Below are 18,430 nucleotides of genomic sequence, written 5' to 3' on the forward strand. Positions count from 1 at the left end.
CAGAATTCTGCAGGAGATGCGCTAAATGGGAGGACGTGGTTGTACACCACTGAAAGTTCAGTCTGGTAGAACTAGAAACAGTAAGGAAAAAGACTAATTTTACCTTTGGAAAATTTAAAGCATTTCAGATAATGGTAATTCTACAGAAGTCTCCAAGCCCTCACTTCATTTTCAGAGCTGCAGGGCAGCTGCAGCCCTCATAACCTGCAATCAGACAAATGCGTGATCAGGCCCTGACCTTCATCTCCCCAGTCAAAACCCAGAAAAACCTACCGTCATGCTCTGGCCACTCACATGACAAAAGAAGGGCTCCAACTCCATGTCAGAGGAAGACAAAGCATTTGTACTGCATTCATAAACCAAAACCAGGAAAAAGAAAACATTCCAAAACACCACTAGGGCACAGGTCTGCTTTTATAAAAACTCCAGTTTAATCTCATGGCTGAGACCTGGCAAAACATCTTTCTTTTGGGGCTGTTGTTTTTCTTTCTTTTTTTAAAGCAATAAGGCACAAAGGCAGGCAAGTCCACACAGAGCACAAAGCTTAACAAAAATACAATCCATCAGACCTAGCAGGAGAAATAATCACAAACCAGGGCCAGTGGGATGGGGACAGTCCTTTTCACAGTGTCTGACTTCCAGCCCTTCCCTTGACCTGGCAGCAAATAATATTTCAAAGGGGACCAGTGCCTGCAAGAACAAGATCTAAGGCCTGGGCTGCTGCATGGAGCCCTCAGGAAGCACTTGCCTCCTGCCATCCTTCTTGCCAGGGCTCTTAAAGCCCTGCTCCATCTCCAGTTGAACTCAGTGGCAAGTTTTCCATCCCTTGCTTGGAGCAGAATTAGTTATCACCAAGCCTTTACATTAATAAGGAGCAAGCAAAAGCTAAACCAAATAAGGATGAGCTACAGCTTCTCCTTCACCTCTAGAGATTATTTTTTTTTCTAGAGATGGAGAGAAGCAAAAGGAACAACTGAAAAACACGGGCATGCCTGAAAGGTAATATATGCTCCAGTAGATGGTTTGCATTTTCAAGGACTGGGGAGAAGCTTGTGGTGGAAAGCTAAGTCCTCTCATCTCCTGTGATCTTGTCCCTCCTCTCCCAGGACATTATCCAGCTCAGGAAGGCAGATTCAGGCCTTCTGCCCACCACAGGTTAGCCAGAGCTCATTAGCTTCTCCTCTGTGAGCAAAAAGCCAGTTGATCTCACACCTTCAGTGCTACAGAAGTTGCAGCAGAAAACAGTTCCATGCATCAGCCCAAGCTTCACAGATGTGCAGGATTCTATTTAGGCAATTCCTTCATTTTAATTACATTTCCTTTTTAATATATTTATATAGAATGTTCTTTTTTATATATATATATATAAATTTAACACAATATTCACCACTACAGGCATTTCAGAATTCAAAAGGAAAGAAAAAAGACTTTGATTGCACCATTTGGACTCTAGATGAGGGAAAATGTTTCAGGGCTTTATGGATGCTCTCTAATGCAGACCTAAGTTCCTCTGAAGCTCTAAAGGTGAAAAAATAAGCTCTTCAGTCTTTCTGAAGTGACAGCATGGGATGGACAGCCCAGAGGAGTGAGGTTTATAAGGTAAATTACAATCCTCATTTCTATTTACCCTCCCACCAATAAAGCAGCTCCCACATGACCTAACGTTACCCATGTCCCTCTTTTCCATCAGGGGATTCGCATCTTTGCCAGCCCAACCTTTTCATTCTGAGCTACACTTAACAGAAGCTGCACAAGCACCCTGACTATATGGAAAGAATAAGTAAAATTTAGTCACTTGTCTCCCATTGGTAAAAGTCCACAACCAACATGTGCTGTTGATGTCATATCATGACTGAGACTGGGGCCATCTGCAGTCTTGGGCATGGCCTTTATACTCTTCACAGTCTCAGGAGAATTGAAACGTACTGCAGGGTCCCTGAAATGATCCTTGCAGAGCTGCAAACCATGTGACAGTCTGTTTACGAAGGTCCTTTCCATTATGCCAATAAAAAAACGACTTAGCTCTCCTGTGCACAAAACTTCAAATTCTGGGCCAGACTCATCTTCCATAAATCTGATCTACTGGTCTCCATAATGCTTCACAGAAAAAAAAAAAAAGAAAAAATGAGCAAATCCAAAACCAAGCAAAAAACCCAAAATCCTTTTTTGAAGCCTCTAGTGTTGCAGGGTAGGAGTTTGGTACCCACAATGTATCACTGCAAAACGCTGAACTTCAGAACAGCTTCCAGTCTCAGGTTCAGTCTGCTTCTGCAGGCTGGCAGAGGACAACCTAAGGGCTCTGAAGCAAAAATGACGTCAGGTCTGACCCTGAAGCTGACTTCAGAAATGGCTTAGTAAAGTTGGATCTCAGAAAGCTCTAACCACACAGTCAGCACTATTTAATGGGAGAGGGCTTCTGTCTTCTGGCTCGAAATACCAAGCTCTGGTCCTTGCAGCTGACTGCAGCTACCAGTATCAAGATGGATCCATCAGTAAGCATTACAAACTCTGCAGAAGTCTAAGCCTGGGGTTGGGTATGGTGACACTTGTGCAATGGTGCACCTTGCAACTAAACAAGTATTCTCAGCTCTGCAGGATCTGGGGCTTTATCTCAGCAGTCTTGATACAAGCCCACTTGTGACCATACAGCTATAGTGATGTGCCTGCATTAAGTCCACTTGGTTACGCTCCTAGAAGTTTGATACCTCATCTGAAGGCTGGAGATGAAATTGTAGATAGAGATGAGATCGATCTACAGAATAGAGAGGTCATTACAGAATCTCTGCTTAAATAAAATCCAGGATCTGGATCCGAGTTCAAATTCTGAAGCATCTTCTAAAAGTATAGTCTGGATACACATTTTAGTCGAGGCTGATCTTTAATATTAAGTAAAGATTTCTAGTAATGTTTTCTTGCAGGAGTTTCACCACTTATGCCAAAAGCGCTATTACTTACTGGAATGCTGTTAAGAGTTGAGACAGTGTATTATATACAAATTGCCAGACCTCATTTCTTGTTCATAGATCATCTGATATGAGAATAAGGAGGGGAAAAAAAGAGAACGGTTTAAAGGTGCCAAGGTTTCATCACATTTTCTTTTTTCTTTTGATATATTACTTTGTGAGCTTCGCTGGCTCCATTCCAGATGCCTTGGCAGTCAAAACTTCTAGGAACGGAGAGAATATAAATCCCTGCCCAAAGTAAACTATTTTGTTGACACCAAAAAAACCTGGGCATCATTTCCACAACTTTTACTTTCTCTAAAGCCTTACCAATACCTTACAATACCTTGTATCGCACCTTCGCCAGTCATTTGCCATTAAAAGCTTTCCCATGAGGCAGTAAAAAGGGCATTCAGGTACCATGTGAACGCAGCACAGAGCTGTGCTAACTAGGAGGAGCATGGAGGACTGGCAATTTGCTAGTTCTAATAGGAGGCTGCACAGGCATCTTATGGTCTGGGAGGAGAATAATAGAGTTGTCATGAAGCTGCATATTGGACGTGCTGTCCACGACTTGCCCAGGTAAAGCATAGGCTGACATCTGTGGGAGAACATGGACCTGAACAAGAACTCCAGGCTCTCATCTGGTTTAATATTCTCCCTCAATAAAACTGACAGCACGGACTTAGTTCTCTGCTGTGCTTTCTCTTATGTGGTGCTATGCACAAATGAGGAGTACAGTGGGGAGGATCAAAGACTCCAACTGGTGTCCCTCTTTTTTTTTCACACTCCCCTTGGATACGGCAGGAGAAAATTCTGCTGAAGACATATGCCTTGCATTTGTGGGCTCAGAACTTCTCAAAAGTACCCTGGAATCTCTCCCCTTTAGCAATCAAAGTGTGAAGAGAAAGCGCTGTACAGGCTCTGGACACTAATTAAGTGACACATCCAGTACAGACCAGGAGCTCATGGGCTGAGTTTGCTAACAACTTGAAAATGACAGTACTTCAGAAAAAAAGCCCTAAACATACGACCATTGGGAAATTCTGACTGATGCTCATTGTGGTGGCTCCGGCACTTCCTACCAGATGCTCATTTACTGCTTAAACTATAGCCCATAATACCCATCTGAGGGCCTACAGACTCAGACATCTCCATGAATGATGGCCCGTGCAAGCACCATTACTGGGACAGTCTCAGTGCTGGCAGCAACACCTGTGTTCCTGTTTCCTCCGTAGTCACTAGTGACACTTAAATTGCAGAGACAGCACAGGCTGTACCTGACTTTGCAATCGCCCACGGTCACCAGGCAATAGATGAGCCTGCGGTGAACATAGAGTTAGAAGCTTTATAAAGAAAGCTTTAATTCTATTCCCACGGCAGCTGTTGCTTATATGAACGTGTATTTGTCTGTAACAATAATGGCCCTTCAGGAGAGAGTTTAATTCACTTCAAATCCCCCTCTCAGGATATCATTCATGATCTGTTCTGCAGTCCCACAAATCATCCTCTTTACCATACTCTTAATCAGTCTTAAAGCACTGAGGGACAGAGAGGTGACAACCAGCCATGCTCTCAAAGAAACAGTGTAAAATCACAAGGAGAGGAAGTTTAAAGGAAGAAGAAGCACCTGGGGACATGCCACACAGTGGCAACGAAAGACCAAGGGTCAAAGATATGTCAGTCAAGGTGCAAGAGAGCAATAGCCCAAGGACATGCAGATCAGAAGATCCTCTTGCTTTTCTCTGCTGTTGACAGCATGGAACACAGCTGGAGATAGCTGCAGAGGTGTCATCTGTCTTTAAGCAATGATGAAATTAGTTGATACTGGCCTTTGTTATGACCATATCTTTGATTTCATTGATACCAGCCTGAGAAGTCTCTACCACTGGACAAAACACTGCACACTCATTCCCCAACCACACGGATCTTGACTGCCCAAGGAAGGTGTGGCTGAACACAACAAAACTCATGAGCAGGATTTGTAAGATTAAAAGAACAACTAGGCGTCTCCTGTCCAGCTACTTTCATTCCACCCTTTGCACATGCTGTAAAGAGCACATCTTTGATGCAAGGACAGAGCTGGAGGCAGCGCCTTCAGGTTTTACGTTTGTCACTGGAACATCCTTGGGTGTCTCACACCCTGTGTGACATGCTCATGCCAGCTTCACCTTCCTCTTCAGCTATCCCCAGCCTCCTGCACTGTTTATTTACACTGTCAAAATCAGACAACAGAGATGGATAGGCACGGTCCTTCACTGGTGGCTGGGAAACAATGGAAGGAGGTCCCAAACATCTGGACTTACCTCCTCAGCAGATATTGCGCCCCTGCACCCTGGGCTGCAGTGCTTTGGAACAGTGTTTTCTCCCAGCCCTATTTTCTAATTATACCAAGATTTATTTTTCCTTTTTTTCCATCAGGGGGATGAGACTTTCACAGGGCTTGTTAGGCAATAAGTATGAGGAAATGCAAATTCCCTGGGACTAGCTTACAAAAAAAAAGCAGAGTGAGGGACTAGGCAGGGGTGAGAAAGGGAAGGAAAAGCAAGACAAAAAGACTATGACTCTCCGTAGCAAAATGCTTTGCAGGAAACCATAAAGGATTTGGGTCCATCTTGCACAAAATAGTTATAACAACAGCGAAATGGCAAGAGAGTTGGTCTTGGACACTCCCATCCCATCCACCACAGAAAAGGAATAAGAGAAGCAGTTGTTACTCAATCTGCCTCCCGCTTCGTCCATCCAGAATCACAGAGCGCCTCTGGGGCTGGTAAAAGCAGCTAGTAGAGGTCTCCAGCCTCTGGCCATTCTTGGGGATGGTCATTTTGTTCCGCAGTGTCACCCCCTCAGGAGTTGTCCACGAAGTCTCAGACAGATCACTACAAATGGGGCTCGAAGACGTGGTCTGAGTGGGGCTCCTTATGGGTGATAACAACACCCTCGAGTCTGCTGAAGAGGAGGGATGGTCCATAATGGGGAAAGGGGGACTGAAGAGAATCAGACTCTGGGGTCTTCCAGGCCTAGATCTATAGGAAGGCTTGGAGAACCCTGATGGCCTCTCCATCTTTGAGGACTGCGGGTTATCTCCAGCTGTCTCCCCCTCAGAGGTGCGCTTTCGGCGCAGAACAGGGGCATCCAGAGTGGGGTGATGACTAGACTGAGATGGCTCCAGTGGAGAGCCAAGGCTGCTGTGCCAAGGACAGGCTGAGTCCTTTTGAGCTGGGTCACTGTTTTCTTTCTCTGCTTTGGCTTTCTTCTCTGTCAGTGGGCTCTTGGGAGCCTCTAGGTGGCTCCATGCAACCCGTTGATTCTGCCTGATGGCCTGCTTGGCTTCTGCTTCCTTCTTCTCGGACTGCGGAGCAGTATTCTGAGCCTGCAGGGGCTGGGGAATCTGGGTGTACTGAATCTTGGGCGGTATAACAGGCACCGCTCTAGCCTGGCACATCTTAATCATGAAGGAGGTCCTGACCGCCGACACGCTGACAGGGGCAGAGTTACGGCGGCCAGTGGTGGCATGGGCCACTGCCAGGTAATCCAAGTCTAGATCCCCGTGGGCATTGAAATGAGACCCCCAGGGAATGCCTTTACTGGCAGCAGGGCAGGCAGTCGGAAGGGATGGAACAGAATCACTGGTTTTTACTTCCTTCTGCCCACGCAGGCGATTCCCAGGGGCAGAGGGCATGGACAGGCTCTCGAATGTGAAGAAATCTGGGGCTGGAAGGAGTGAATCCAAGTTGAGGGATGATGGCCTAGTCTTCCCTTTGCGAGGTGTTTCTTCATCTTTATTACTCAGCTGTGACTCAGTGGCAGAGAACAATGCTTTGGTAACAGTCTCTCCTCCCAGGGCAGCATCCTGAGATATGGATAACTCCTCCTTTGTGCTCTTCACCTGTAAAGAACTGCCTGGGCTATTTTGGTATGGTAAAGGCAGCTCAGGCTTTGAGCTCCAAGGGTTTTCATTGCTTACATCCACTTTCTTCTCCTCTGGCCCTGAAACAGGGATTCTGGATGGTCTTTCTTTCTCAGCTGGTGCTTCCTCCCTGCTGAGGGGGTACCTCAGCTCCTCAGGTTTCAAAGGTTCTTCTGGAGACCTTGTGCCATTCTCATCTTGCTTTGCTTTGCCTGAACTAGAGGGGGAGATGGGTTGTGTTTTCGGTAGCTCACAAGTCACTGGCAGAATGTCACTGCATGGTTGCTGCTGGTCCGTGGCATCTATGAAAGAGAATGGGATAGTCCACAGACTCATCACTGTGTCTTTACTGTCCAGGGAAAGGCTGCGACTGAACCGTGGTCTAAGAGAAAGGCCTGTCTCTGCTCTCTGTCTCTGTGGCTGAAACTCCTGTATCATCTTCTCCTGAATGTCCTTAAAGGTAGGGGAATGGAGCGGGCTTGTAACCCACTGGTGATCCTCCCATGGCTCCACAAGTTCTAAGCTCTGGACATTATCTGTCCAGGTGTCCTCGTCATCCTGGTCACCAGCATCTTGGATTCTGCTAACAGCATTGCCCTCCTTCAGCTCCTGGATTCCAGCTCCACTCAGCGCCTTGGAGGAGAATGTGTCCCTTTCATCAGCAGTCATTATCTCAGGCTTCTCCCTCTGAGTCTGGACTCTGGTAAGACCATCCTTTTCCTTCTGCAGCTGGTGAATGCTATCTTTTTCTCTCCCCAACTGTCCTTTGGAACAAGAAAACTCATCACTTGGGGCAACCTCATTAAATTCTGATTGTCTGTGAAGCTTCCAGTCCAGGGAAGGAGTGAGACATTCACTCCTGCTGTCCTTCACAACTGGGTGATGGTTCTTTGGAGCGGCTGTGCCAGTTGAAAGAGTACCCACTTTGGGTAGGGCTGATGCACAGCTCTGCTGTGCAGCCACATCAGACTGGCCGTTGTGGAGGCTGTCCTGTCGTTCCATGCCAGTGGCACCCAATAAAGGCACCTGAGTTGTTGTCTGTGGTGTTCTGCTTGCAGATCTCTGCTCAGACAGTGTTGGACTCTGCTCTGGGCCAGAGGAAAAACTATCTGTTTGTACTGAAGGAGAGGATTCAGTAATTAGGCCCATCTTGGGGACAGCTGCTGGCAGGAGCAAGAGCTCCTCTTCAGATTCGATAATTTTCAGTTCCTGCTGTATCTCTGGCCACAGCGGTTCTAGAACGGTGTTTGCAGGGTCCTCCTCGGTCTGAAAAACAGAAGAAATGCCATGACCTGGCAGCTCACAACTTCCAAGCAAATAACCCTCCATTTTCCTCAAACAGCCCTTACAGAATAGACGAGCTCCTGGACAAGGACGCTCATGGGTACAGAAACACACACATGCTAACTGCTACCAGTCCAGGGAAGAAAATACATCTATAAACAAGTGAGTTTATGGAGGAGAAGATCGGAGGTGCAGCCAAAATGAGTCCTGGACAGATGTACTGAAAGAGTGAAGTGAATGAGTAGCTGGAATGTCTCAGCCTGTTTCTCAGCTCTTCCCATTCAGTGCTCACTTGGACTTGACAGAGGATTTGCATTCCCAAATCGCACACAAGCTGGAATGAATAATCTATTCAAGAAGCTATGCCAACAAATCTTTAAATAGCTGTCCAGAGATGAGTATCACTGTAAGAAACTTGGTGAAAAATCTCTGCTAGAAATATAGCAGAGGCAAAAATAATAATAAATAAAAAAATCGTGTGTAGATAATGGAAGAAAAAAGGACTGTTCAGGCTGCCCAGGACAAATGGGACAGTAAAAATAGAAGGGGAATTCAGAGACCATGGGTCAAAATGGTCAGACATCCGGACAGTCTCACATCTGGAGAGTCTCAGAGCAGACAAATTGTTCTGACTGCAATCGTATAGTTACTAGAAAAGAAGTTTAAGACAGGACAGTAGGCAGTTGTGTAAAGGTAAATCACCACTTTGGTCACGTGGCAGGAGTGAAATCAGTACATGATCAGTTCTTGACCTGGGTCATAGACTGTTTTCATGACTACAGACGCACAATGAAACTTAAACAAGCCTCCCAGTCACCACCATGACATTGTCCCCCATCTTTTTTCTCATGCCTTCTTCCTTACCACATCTCTTAAAGGCGACCGTTCTTCTGCCTTATCCATCTCGATTTCCTGCTGGACACAGCTGCTTTCTGAGGAGACATCCTTCGTCTTGAGCTGTCCTTGCTCTGCCTTGTCTGCCGGGAGTGGCCCTGTATGAACCTCAGAGGCTGGTGTTTGTTCCAAAGTGGGACTTTGCTCCGAGGACTGCTGGGGGCTGTTGGTGCTGCTTGTGCTGCTGCTCTGCACACATAAAGTCTCCTGATTTTCTGCTGCTGGCTGTGGAGTTTCTAAGAACTCGGGTTTCTTGGCTGCCACCAGCTCCTCAGGGTGAGAGCCTGGATCAGAAACACAAATGAACGATGTAACTACTTGTGACTGAAAACATGTGCCCTGAGACAAAGCGGTGCTTTTTCAACCCAATGCCAACTAACAAAGCTAAAGAGCTCCCTCCGGGCACAACAGGACACTGCTGGGAGGCCACCCACCTCCCCAGTGTCATTACTACAACAAGCACCAACCTGACCTGCTGCCGTCAACACCCACCCTGCTACAGCTTGGTCTCTTTCCTGCCACAGTTTGGTCTCTTTCCTGCCACAATACAAGAGCAGGCTGGAGCAACCTCCACGCCACTGAGCTGCAGACCACCTCCAGTAGCCCGACAGAGGCTCCACATCACCTTCCTTAACACACTTTTACCTCTAGATGCTGTCACTGGCAGGGTGGGCCCTGTCTGTTTCTCCTTCCGATCCGGCACCTGCTCTGTCCTCGTATGGGTCCCTGCTTCCTGGGCAGAGGGGCTCGTGCTCTCAGCCACCAGGGAAGACAACTCCTCCAGGCTGGAGAGGGAAAGCTTCTCCTTGGCAGGCACGCGGCAGGGGGTGCTGTTGGTGCTGATGACTGCGGATACCCGGAGGGGTACAGAGACCGCAAAGGGCTCTGAGATGTTCAGGGCTTTCCTCTGGTGACGGGGAGAGGCCTCCAAGGGAAAGAGGCTGCTTGGGAAGCCTGACTTCGTGGCTGTTTCAGAAGTGTAGAACATGCGGCCGCCTTTGGGTGAAGTCTGCTCGTTTTCAGCATCTTCTGCTGCCCGGAAGACCTTCAGCTGCTCAGGGGGTGACTTTGCCTGCGGTGTCCGGGGAGGACCTTTCTCCCCACTCATCTCTGAGCATCCTTTGGCCCCCATGCCAGATCCTTCCCGCTCCCACTCATTCTCCTTGCTGAGGTCATATGAGCTGCCTGTGCCTCCTGTCCGTATCTTCATCACTGGGACAAAAAACCCTCCAGTAGTCACTGCCCGTTTGAATCTGCTCTTCTCATCCTCCCCTGGACAAGAGAAGATACAAGGGAGTCAGTGGGAAGTGAAACACTAGCAAGTAACCTTCCTCTGTGAGGAGCCCTCCTTGGTCCCTCTAAGGATAGGTCCTGCCCTGGTGAACAGCCATGTTTCCCCAGAGGGATGGGGACAAGCAGGCATTGAACACCTTTCAGGCTCTAGCCCTGGGGCCTCCTTCAATCTTGGCAGGCAGGGCTGGATAGGATCCTCTCCAGTGGAAATCACCTAAGACGTTTATTAGAGGCCCCTCTCAATCACATGCAGCCAAGTCTAGGGCTAGCATGCATTGCCCACAAAGATCATAACTCCAGGCTTTGTTGGTTTATTGCAAGAACTTTTCACTGCTTTATACTTTTATACTGAGAATTTTGTGCCCAGAATAACCAAGAATGAAACTGAAGCAATCTCACTGCTAATAAAGACACAGCTAGGCACAGAAGTAACTCTCAGGTACATGCACCAACATAAAAGTCACAGAAAAGGCTTAAAAATGCATGCACACAAAGGTGGAGGCACATGTCAGCAGCCATGGTACCAGCATACAAAGGTACACAATACGGTCAGTAAGGCAAAGAAACAGATCACTGCATCCACGCAGGAATGGGGGAAAGCTGAGAATGCAGAGGTGCAGTCCTTCACCCTTATAGTATAAGCTGTTGATGTCTCACCTTCTACTGGCAAGGAACACAGCGAGTCCATGCTCTTCGCGGGCCGAATTGTTGCTTTTTCTGTGGAAAACAAGTTTTAGAAACAGGCTTTAAATCCTGCAGCTTTCCAGCTTTCAGCCCATAAAGACCAATGGCTACATATAGATGGGTGTGCCAGACAGACATCAAAGTAATTTTCCATTTCCAAGCATTCCCCCTCTGTATCCACACCATGTGGCTTATTACCCACAACACTTGTCCACACAGCTGGGGATCTGCTAGCGCTAACAACAGCTTTGCACCTGCCGGACATGTGGAGAGCTATACTTAACCCAGCCAGTCAACACCATCTCCACTGCGAAGCAGTTAAGCATCCCCAAAGCTGTTATGTCCCACTGAACCTCCCCAATCAAGTCAGGCTATTTGGTTCTGAGGACTTTTTAACTGAACTGACATAAATGCCTTCTCACCTCTCATTCCTGATAGCAAATGTGAGGTTATTTTTACGTTGCACTCCCAGGCTCTTTGTTGGCATGAGCATGCCCTGCCTCCAGCAAGCATTCCGGGAAATTTATAAGGCCAGTAAGCAACTTATTTTCCTGATCATCCTTGCTGGACTTGCTTGTCCAGAAACAAGCTGCCATTTGTCACCAGACACTCTACAGGTCTCTTCCTGAGAGGTTTTGGAAGCTGTTGTTGCTGTTACTGGTCTGAAAAGGGGAGATGGGTGGAATGTAGCTGGCGAGGAAGACAAGTTAGTCTCTGGCAGCCCAGAAAGGGTCCATGGAGCTCTGGAAAATGTCTGGGAGGAAAGTTTGCTGTTTACAATGTTGCACAAAGTAGGTAAGGCAGAAAATGAGCAGGCTTGTTGGACTTCATTTGTTTATATAATTAAGGCTTCTAGGACTGAGTTTCACATGAGTGTAGGAGAAACTAGCTACTTTTTGCATTTATATGGAGTCCTGGCTACCCTTTACGTTCATATGGCATGATGTCTTGAGCACTGGCTCCGCTTCCCCAGAGGAACAGAATTCAAGCTGTGGAGCTCGCGTTTTATGTGACTTGCAGACTTGTGTACATGGACACAAACTGTGTTAAAGCATGTGCTGAGTTTCAACAGCAAGTTCATCTGTTTCCTCACATTAGGCTGTAAGCAGAGAGTACACAAAAATATGACATGGCAGTGCTAAAGCACTGCTTCTCAAAATCACTGCTTCAATGCCTAAATCTCTGCACACGGTTGTGCATTTTTGTGTCCTGCTGGTGAAAATGTACAGCCTCCTGTCACTCAATACTGTGCTTGGAACAAGACTCAGCCCCCACAACCAGTGGGCTCCAGTCATTCCTGGGCATCCTTGGGTTAGCACTATTTTGGGACAGAGTATTCCTTATCAAAGTGAGAAGGTGATCCCGTGATGAAAATAGGATGGAGAGCTATTTCGAGGTCTGCCACGGGCACCCTATGCAAGGCCATCTGTACATGCAAAACATGGGAGAAGGCAGGGGTCCAAAAGGAGCTGGATCCAGCATTTGGCTTCACGCTCACTTCTGATCCAAATACAGCCTCTCAAATGTGGTGGTAGGTAATGTTGCCAATATTACCTATTTTGTTTTAAGTCTTGCAATGTTTGGTAGTGCTCCTCCAAACACCAGCTCCTGGAGTCACGAGATGATCTAAAAAAAATCTCACCTTTATCTTTTTAGAAAGTAAATTTCTTGTCTTGGAAATACTAAAAAAATCTAGGACATATAAACCTGAAACACTTCTTTTTGAACTCATATTATAAAGGGTATGGTTTCTTTTACAAATTGTGATGACTTTTTGGTCAACTTCATGATTTTTAGAACTTGAGTCATCATTTCTGAACACTGGGAATTGGCACTGCCGTGTGATTTCCTATGAAGCAGAGCGTTGAAGAGATTGCAGCTCAGGAGGGGCTAAAACTTGGGATTATAGCCAGGAGAAAAGACAACTTCTCTCTTGTAAATTCTGCAAAAGTAATGGCATCCCTTAAAGCACTGAGAGCCAGAAGCCATACGAACTCCTGGCGTCTTGTTTTTCTCAGACACTCAACACAGTTGGTTCTTTAATGCCCTTTAGTATAAGGACAGTCATTCACCCAGTGCCATGTAAGGAACATTAGGAGACAGAGGCTGGCTGCACTGGAAGAGTGGATTAATCCAAACCTACATAGCATTTTCTAGTTCCCAAGCTTGACAGATGGGCAATGGCAGCCTGTTAATCACATACCAAAATTGAGTATTTGCTGTAGCTGTTTGCCATATCCTCCTGAAAGGGTGCTTTTCACTATTACGTGAAAATGAGGTGTCCATGAAACAAGGCAACACGACCCCATTACACTATCTCAAGTCTAATGGTATTAATGTCATGTAGATACAGGTAGCCCCATGCTATCAACATCCCAGGAGAAAGCTGAAGAGAGAAATACTTAACTGAAAAGTGTGTTCTTACCAGAGAGCTTCTGTGCCCTTACGAAGACACTCCCATTTCGACTCAGTTTAGACTTTGATTCTGAGCCAGAACGGCCCAAGTTAAATATCGACTTCCATTTCTTGGACTTGGTAGATAATTTTCTCCTGGAAGGAAAAAGGGCTCAGAAGGTTACCAAACTCCAGAGACTTTTGTCTTCTTAATTGAACTCTTTCCCCTCCACACTTTCCTGCTTTTCTTCTCACACCTCTTTCAATTCTAAGGCATCCAAGGCATAGCTACACAACCAACTCTTGCTTTTCTATGAGTGATTTATCTGTATTGCTGATTTAACAGTGTCATGGATGGAAAGACACCTAAGCCAACTCTTCAGATAGCTGGCTTTGGCATCATGCTACAGCAACTGTGATTGACTAAGCGATCAACCATGCCTGTCTCCAGAAAGGAGAGGTTTCCGAGGCTAGAACTATCTTGCAGCACAGTAAAGAAAAATTGTCCTTGTGTCCTCACTTTAAAGTCCTCGTGTCTTCTAAGTTTTATGAATTTGCAAAAATAAAAGGATCTCTTAGTACAAACTAGCTACTAATACTTCCCAAGCCAACATGAATTTAATCATAGGTGCTACAGGATCATATGCTTTTGTAATGTACTAACCAAAAGGAGGAGGATTAAGGCAATTAAATCAATTTCTGGTAAATGTCAGAGGAAGTGGGATACCAGTTCCCTGTGTCTCTTTGGAAATCCCAGCTTTAAAGAGAAAGAAGCTGTTACTCTGGAAGCCAGTTGTCTTCTATGCGTATTACTGAATGAAGCTCTGTTTCAGTTCCTTCATATACCCATTCTGACTCCTCCTTCAAGCTCCCCTCTTCCAGAGCAAGAACCTCTTATCTCTCTATCTTGCTCTCCAAAATGGGCTTTCTACCCCCATTGTTCCACTTTTCTTTCAGATCAGTATTCAGAAGAGCACAAATCAGTCCTACAAAGAGGATTAATATCTTGGGGATAGGACTGTTCTCTTCAAGTGATAGAGGAAAAGGCACTCTAGAGGGGTGATACATCCTTTTGTCTTAAGCTGGTTATCCTCTTGCCAGTATTCTGTTAGATAGCTCATTTTTGCTTTAATATATCAAGTGTGAAGAAATGTCTTTGCTACGGTGCTTTATGGGTCAGTAGATTAATGAGCCTCCTGCTGCAGAGGCTATAAACTCTCAGAACCAGGCAGTAGAGTGGCCATATATTAACAGATAGATAGACCAATAGATAAATACTTATGCTGGGCAGCACTGCCAACAACTGCAGCAACCTCAGCTGAAATAGAACTCTTCTCCTGGTGTACGCCCAGATGGTATAGGTGCCACTATGTAAATAAAATATGTAAATAAAAACTCCAAGCCAGGAGTGAAAATTCGGCTTATCACTTGGCTGTGAGTGCAGAGCAAGCTGGAGGACGAACCTGAGCAGGTCAATGTCACCAGGCGCGCCATGGTCTAGCCACCAGCAGGTGGAACTCATAGGAGAGCTGTGTCCAGACCTGCTGCATGCTCAGCCCACCTTTAGCCAAATCCTGAGCTGACCCAAGGATGCAAAAAATTAATTCTTCCTGCAGGGCTGTGAGGTTCTGCCCTTATGGAGGGATGAGGACTAGTGGAGCTATGAACCCAGCAACTGTAATGCTTCTCAGGAGCAGCTGTGCCTCTTTTGAGAAGGGAACACAATTTTGTCTCAGTGGATCATGTGTGCAGGTGTGGTGGTATCACACTAACAAAAGTCTCATTCCTAATCATGCTGGGGAGTCTGCACTTTTTTGTTTGCACTTTATACTCCTCTTAGCACTTACTTGCTGTCAGGGAGGTCAACAACTGTGTGGAAGAGGGACCCAGTTACAGGGACAATTTCAGGCAAGCTGTTCTCTCTCCTCTCCTTACGAGCAGGGTGGGAGGCCGACAGACTCCGTGCCTGCGCTTCTTCCAGGCTCACCAGTTTCATTGGCAGGGAGGCCGAGGGGAGGGTCAGACTCTTCACAACCGATGCGCTCTCTGAAAAGCAAAATAGATTCCAGCCTGGGGTGAGGAGGGATGAGAGCAAGAGCTTCATGTCTTTATTTGACTGTAACGGCTCCCGCGGAGGGGGGAAAGCAGCAGCACGTGCCGGGAGAAAGGCTTTTTGTCAGATAAGTCTTCCATCTCCCCAGCAACCTTAAACATCTGAGTGTATTCCCAGCAGGGGCCACACTCGCCAGCCAAAGGCTGTGTTGCACAGACTTGCTGCCCCTGCTGTAGACATTTTGGTGTGAAAGAGGCATCTCTGAAACCCACCAGGATTCATACATTCCCCTTTCTCCTCCCTCCTTCCCTCCCTCCCTCCCGAAATTTTGGAGCAGTTCAGTCCCCAGTCTAAACCTGGTGCCTAATTCTTTCTCTCACTTTCACATCTTTCTCCTTGTCTTATTCCAGGAGGGATGCTGTTCTGAAAACCAGCATTACTTTACCTTCCTAATGCATTTCGAGGCTATGGAAAGCAGAGTGACTGACAGCCCTGGGAACTGAAGGTCTCTGTTTATATGGGCAGCGACAAAACCAACTTCCCATATGCCACCCCACCAATAGGCCTGTCCTAAACAGACCACCTCAAGGTGCATGAAGGAAGTGTAGTCTCTGGAGTCCGCTCAGTACTTAGCCCTACTGCTGAAGCAGGGTACAAGTTGAAGGGCCACTTTCTCACTAAGAAATTAACTGGAACCATCAGAATGATTTTCTCCCAACTCCACACAGCTTTTAAAGGCCAGTGGTGTTCAGCACTTGGGCCATTTTTGGGCCAGTGACCTAGAATACAACCAGAAGCCTTGTAATTTACTAATCAGTGTTTTGCTGCAATGCTAATGGCAGTACAGGTGCAGTTCCTCATTCCATGCTTTCTGCCAGGGCATAAACAAGAGCACAGGAACAGCACCTGCAGCAGTAGAGCAGGGGTGCTACAGGTCGAGCAGGGACCATACTGGAACTGTGGACTCCAAGGACTAGTAGGGAATGCCACATGTTAAGGGAAAGGTGGATGGGACGAACTGACACAGGGCTGGAAAGCAGAAAGGTTACTCTCTCACTTCTGCAGGTATTACAAGTCTTCCTAGTGTGTAAAACAGAATGATGCATATTTCTGAAATTATGTGACGTCACAGTGGATCCGTGCCCTCTCACTTCCCAGGCTTAAAAGCATTTTGACAACAAACCTGTCACTAAATAACAAAAATCAGCATTTCACAAGATTGCTGATGTCCCAGAAAGAAAAAAAAAAAAAATCTCCATTTATAAAATGTCCCGAAGTACAAGACACAAGTTTTTAGAACACAAGCTTAAATTTTATCTTAGGAGTGTGGCTTCTGACTTGGGTGGATAGGGTGGCTGCAGGGTAGGTGTCATCGGTGTGAAGAATTACAATTGGGGGAGCCTGAGAGAAGAATTGGGACTGTGGCTGATGGGCTTAGAGAGAAAGCTTAGACCAGGATTGAGAAGCAATCAGGTGGTCTTTTGCAGAAAGGGTTAAGTCAGGTGAGATCATGCAAATGAAGAGCCATAGGGCAACCTGGCAGTGCACTGAAGGAGACTAGTATTCAAAAACAAAATTTTGAAGATGCGGATGAACCCTTCAAGAACAATGAGGGACTGGGCTCAAGGTGTGTTGGGGGCAGTCTGCGAGCACAGTAAGGGTTGATGTGCTTGAAATATTAGTGGAAGGGGATACAGTTAGAGCTGGAGTACATGGCAGGTGACATTTAGAGTGGTTCAGGGAGGTTGTTACCAATGTTCTCTGCACAGCTGGCTTTTCTGTTGTTGTTGAAGATCTGATCCACATGATTCAGGATGAACTCAATCACCAACTGCTGCACTCGCACCTCCAGGAAAGCTGCATCCCCATTGCAGCCAACCGCCTCAATCTCCTTTGACCTGCATCAAGAAAGATGTATACTAGTAGCCAGCATTGCAACACACAGACCCTGGGAAGGAGAGAGCAGCTTTCTTCCTGCAAGACTGGGAACAGGGGTGGTTTCCTCACTCTTGCTGCACCTCTTGCTCTCATTCCCTCACGGACCCTCAACCTCTCTGCCTTTTCACTCTTTTAAAAATTATTTGCCCTGTTTTCTCTGTCGCCTCTGCTGCTTTTTTTTCATGCCTGTGTTATTTTCCATACTTCCCTTTTACATTCTTCAGCAGTAGACAAAACTGTGTCTCTCCAACTCCACTCTTCTCCCTCTGTGCTCCTCTTTTAGCTATTTCAAAGTTGGGCTGGAAAGACAATGCAGGAGCCTTCAAACACTGCTTCCTGATCCCTACTCAATGCTTCAATCATCTCTCAGTGAAATCCCTTAGAACCCTGCTCAGGTCTTCCCCATGCCAATTTTTTCAATGCTTTGTCGTGTGCCCCAGTAGTCTCTTCTCTGCCCCCCCCCCACTCCCACATTCTCACTCTTGCTCTCAGCAAAGAAACATCCCTTATCTTGACATGCCAAAGTGTTGCTGAAGAAATTATCTCTGGGCAATGGATCCTTTGTAAAGTTAATGACTGGTGTGTCAGATAATAGCTTGGGGCATTGCCAAGAGGATAACCCTGTAAGGAGGCTGCAGTTGCATTGCTTGCTCCTTTGGACTTGGACTTATGAAAGATTGCAAAAGGAAACAGAATTCATTTTTGACAAGGGCAGATGCTAGAATGAAAATGTCTCAGCAGTACAGGTCCACTTTGTGATATACAATAAAGTCAACATTTGATTCATTTTCAGAACCTGCTCTGCCTGTTTTGTGATTTAAAAGGGTGAGATAACTCTTTAGAGAATGCTTTTCAGGCCTGTACCTCTCTAGCCAATGTCTCTCCCTCCTGTCCTCTGCCAGCCCAGGGCTACCTCCCAGCTCAGCCAGCACCCTTCTCCTGCCCAGCTGCAGTCCTGGACTCTCCCTGCGTAGTTCATTCCTCTCAATACATGGGTACGGGATGGTCAGGGAAGGGAATTTCAACAAGACACAAATT

The 18,430-nt window shown here is 46.5% G+C and overlaps 1 protein-coding gene across 1 annotated transcript in view; it reads right to left on the minus strand.

Moving 5' to 3' along the window:
• Positions 1-409: 409 nt before the first annotated feature.
• ARHGAP31 (Rho GTPase activating protein 31) overlaps positions 410-18,430 on the minus strand; it is a 61,780-nt gene continuing 43,759 nt past the window's right edge. The window contains exons 6-12 of the mRNA XM_054218249.1: positions 17,207-17,352; positions 15,249-15,447; positions 13,433-13,557; positions 10,981-11,040; positions 9,676-10,302; positions 9,001-9,314; positions 410-8,118 (exon numbers count right to left, since the gene is read on the minus strand). Coding sequence (XP_054074224.1) covers positions 5,656-8,118; positions 9,001-9,314; positions 9,676-10,302; positions 10,981-11,040; positions 13,433-13,557; positions 15,249-15,447; positions 17,207-17,352 — 3,934 coding nt within the window. The 3' untranslated portion in view covers positions 410-5,655. The remainder of the gene's footprint in view (positions 8,119-9,000; positions 9,315-9,675; positions 10,303-10,980; positions 11,041-13,432; positions 13,558-15,248; positions 15,448-17,206; positions 17,353-18,430) is intronic.

Source organism: Rissa tridactyla, chromosome 1 (genome assembly GCF_028500815.1).
Source record: "Rissa tridactyla isolate bRisTri1 chromosome 1, bRisTri1.patW.cur.20221130, whole genome shotgun sequence".
Lineage (NCBI taxonomy): Eukaryota > Metazoa > Chordata > Aves > Charadriiformes > Laridae > Rissa > Rissa tridactyla.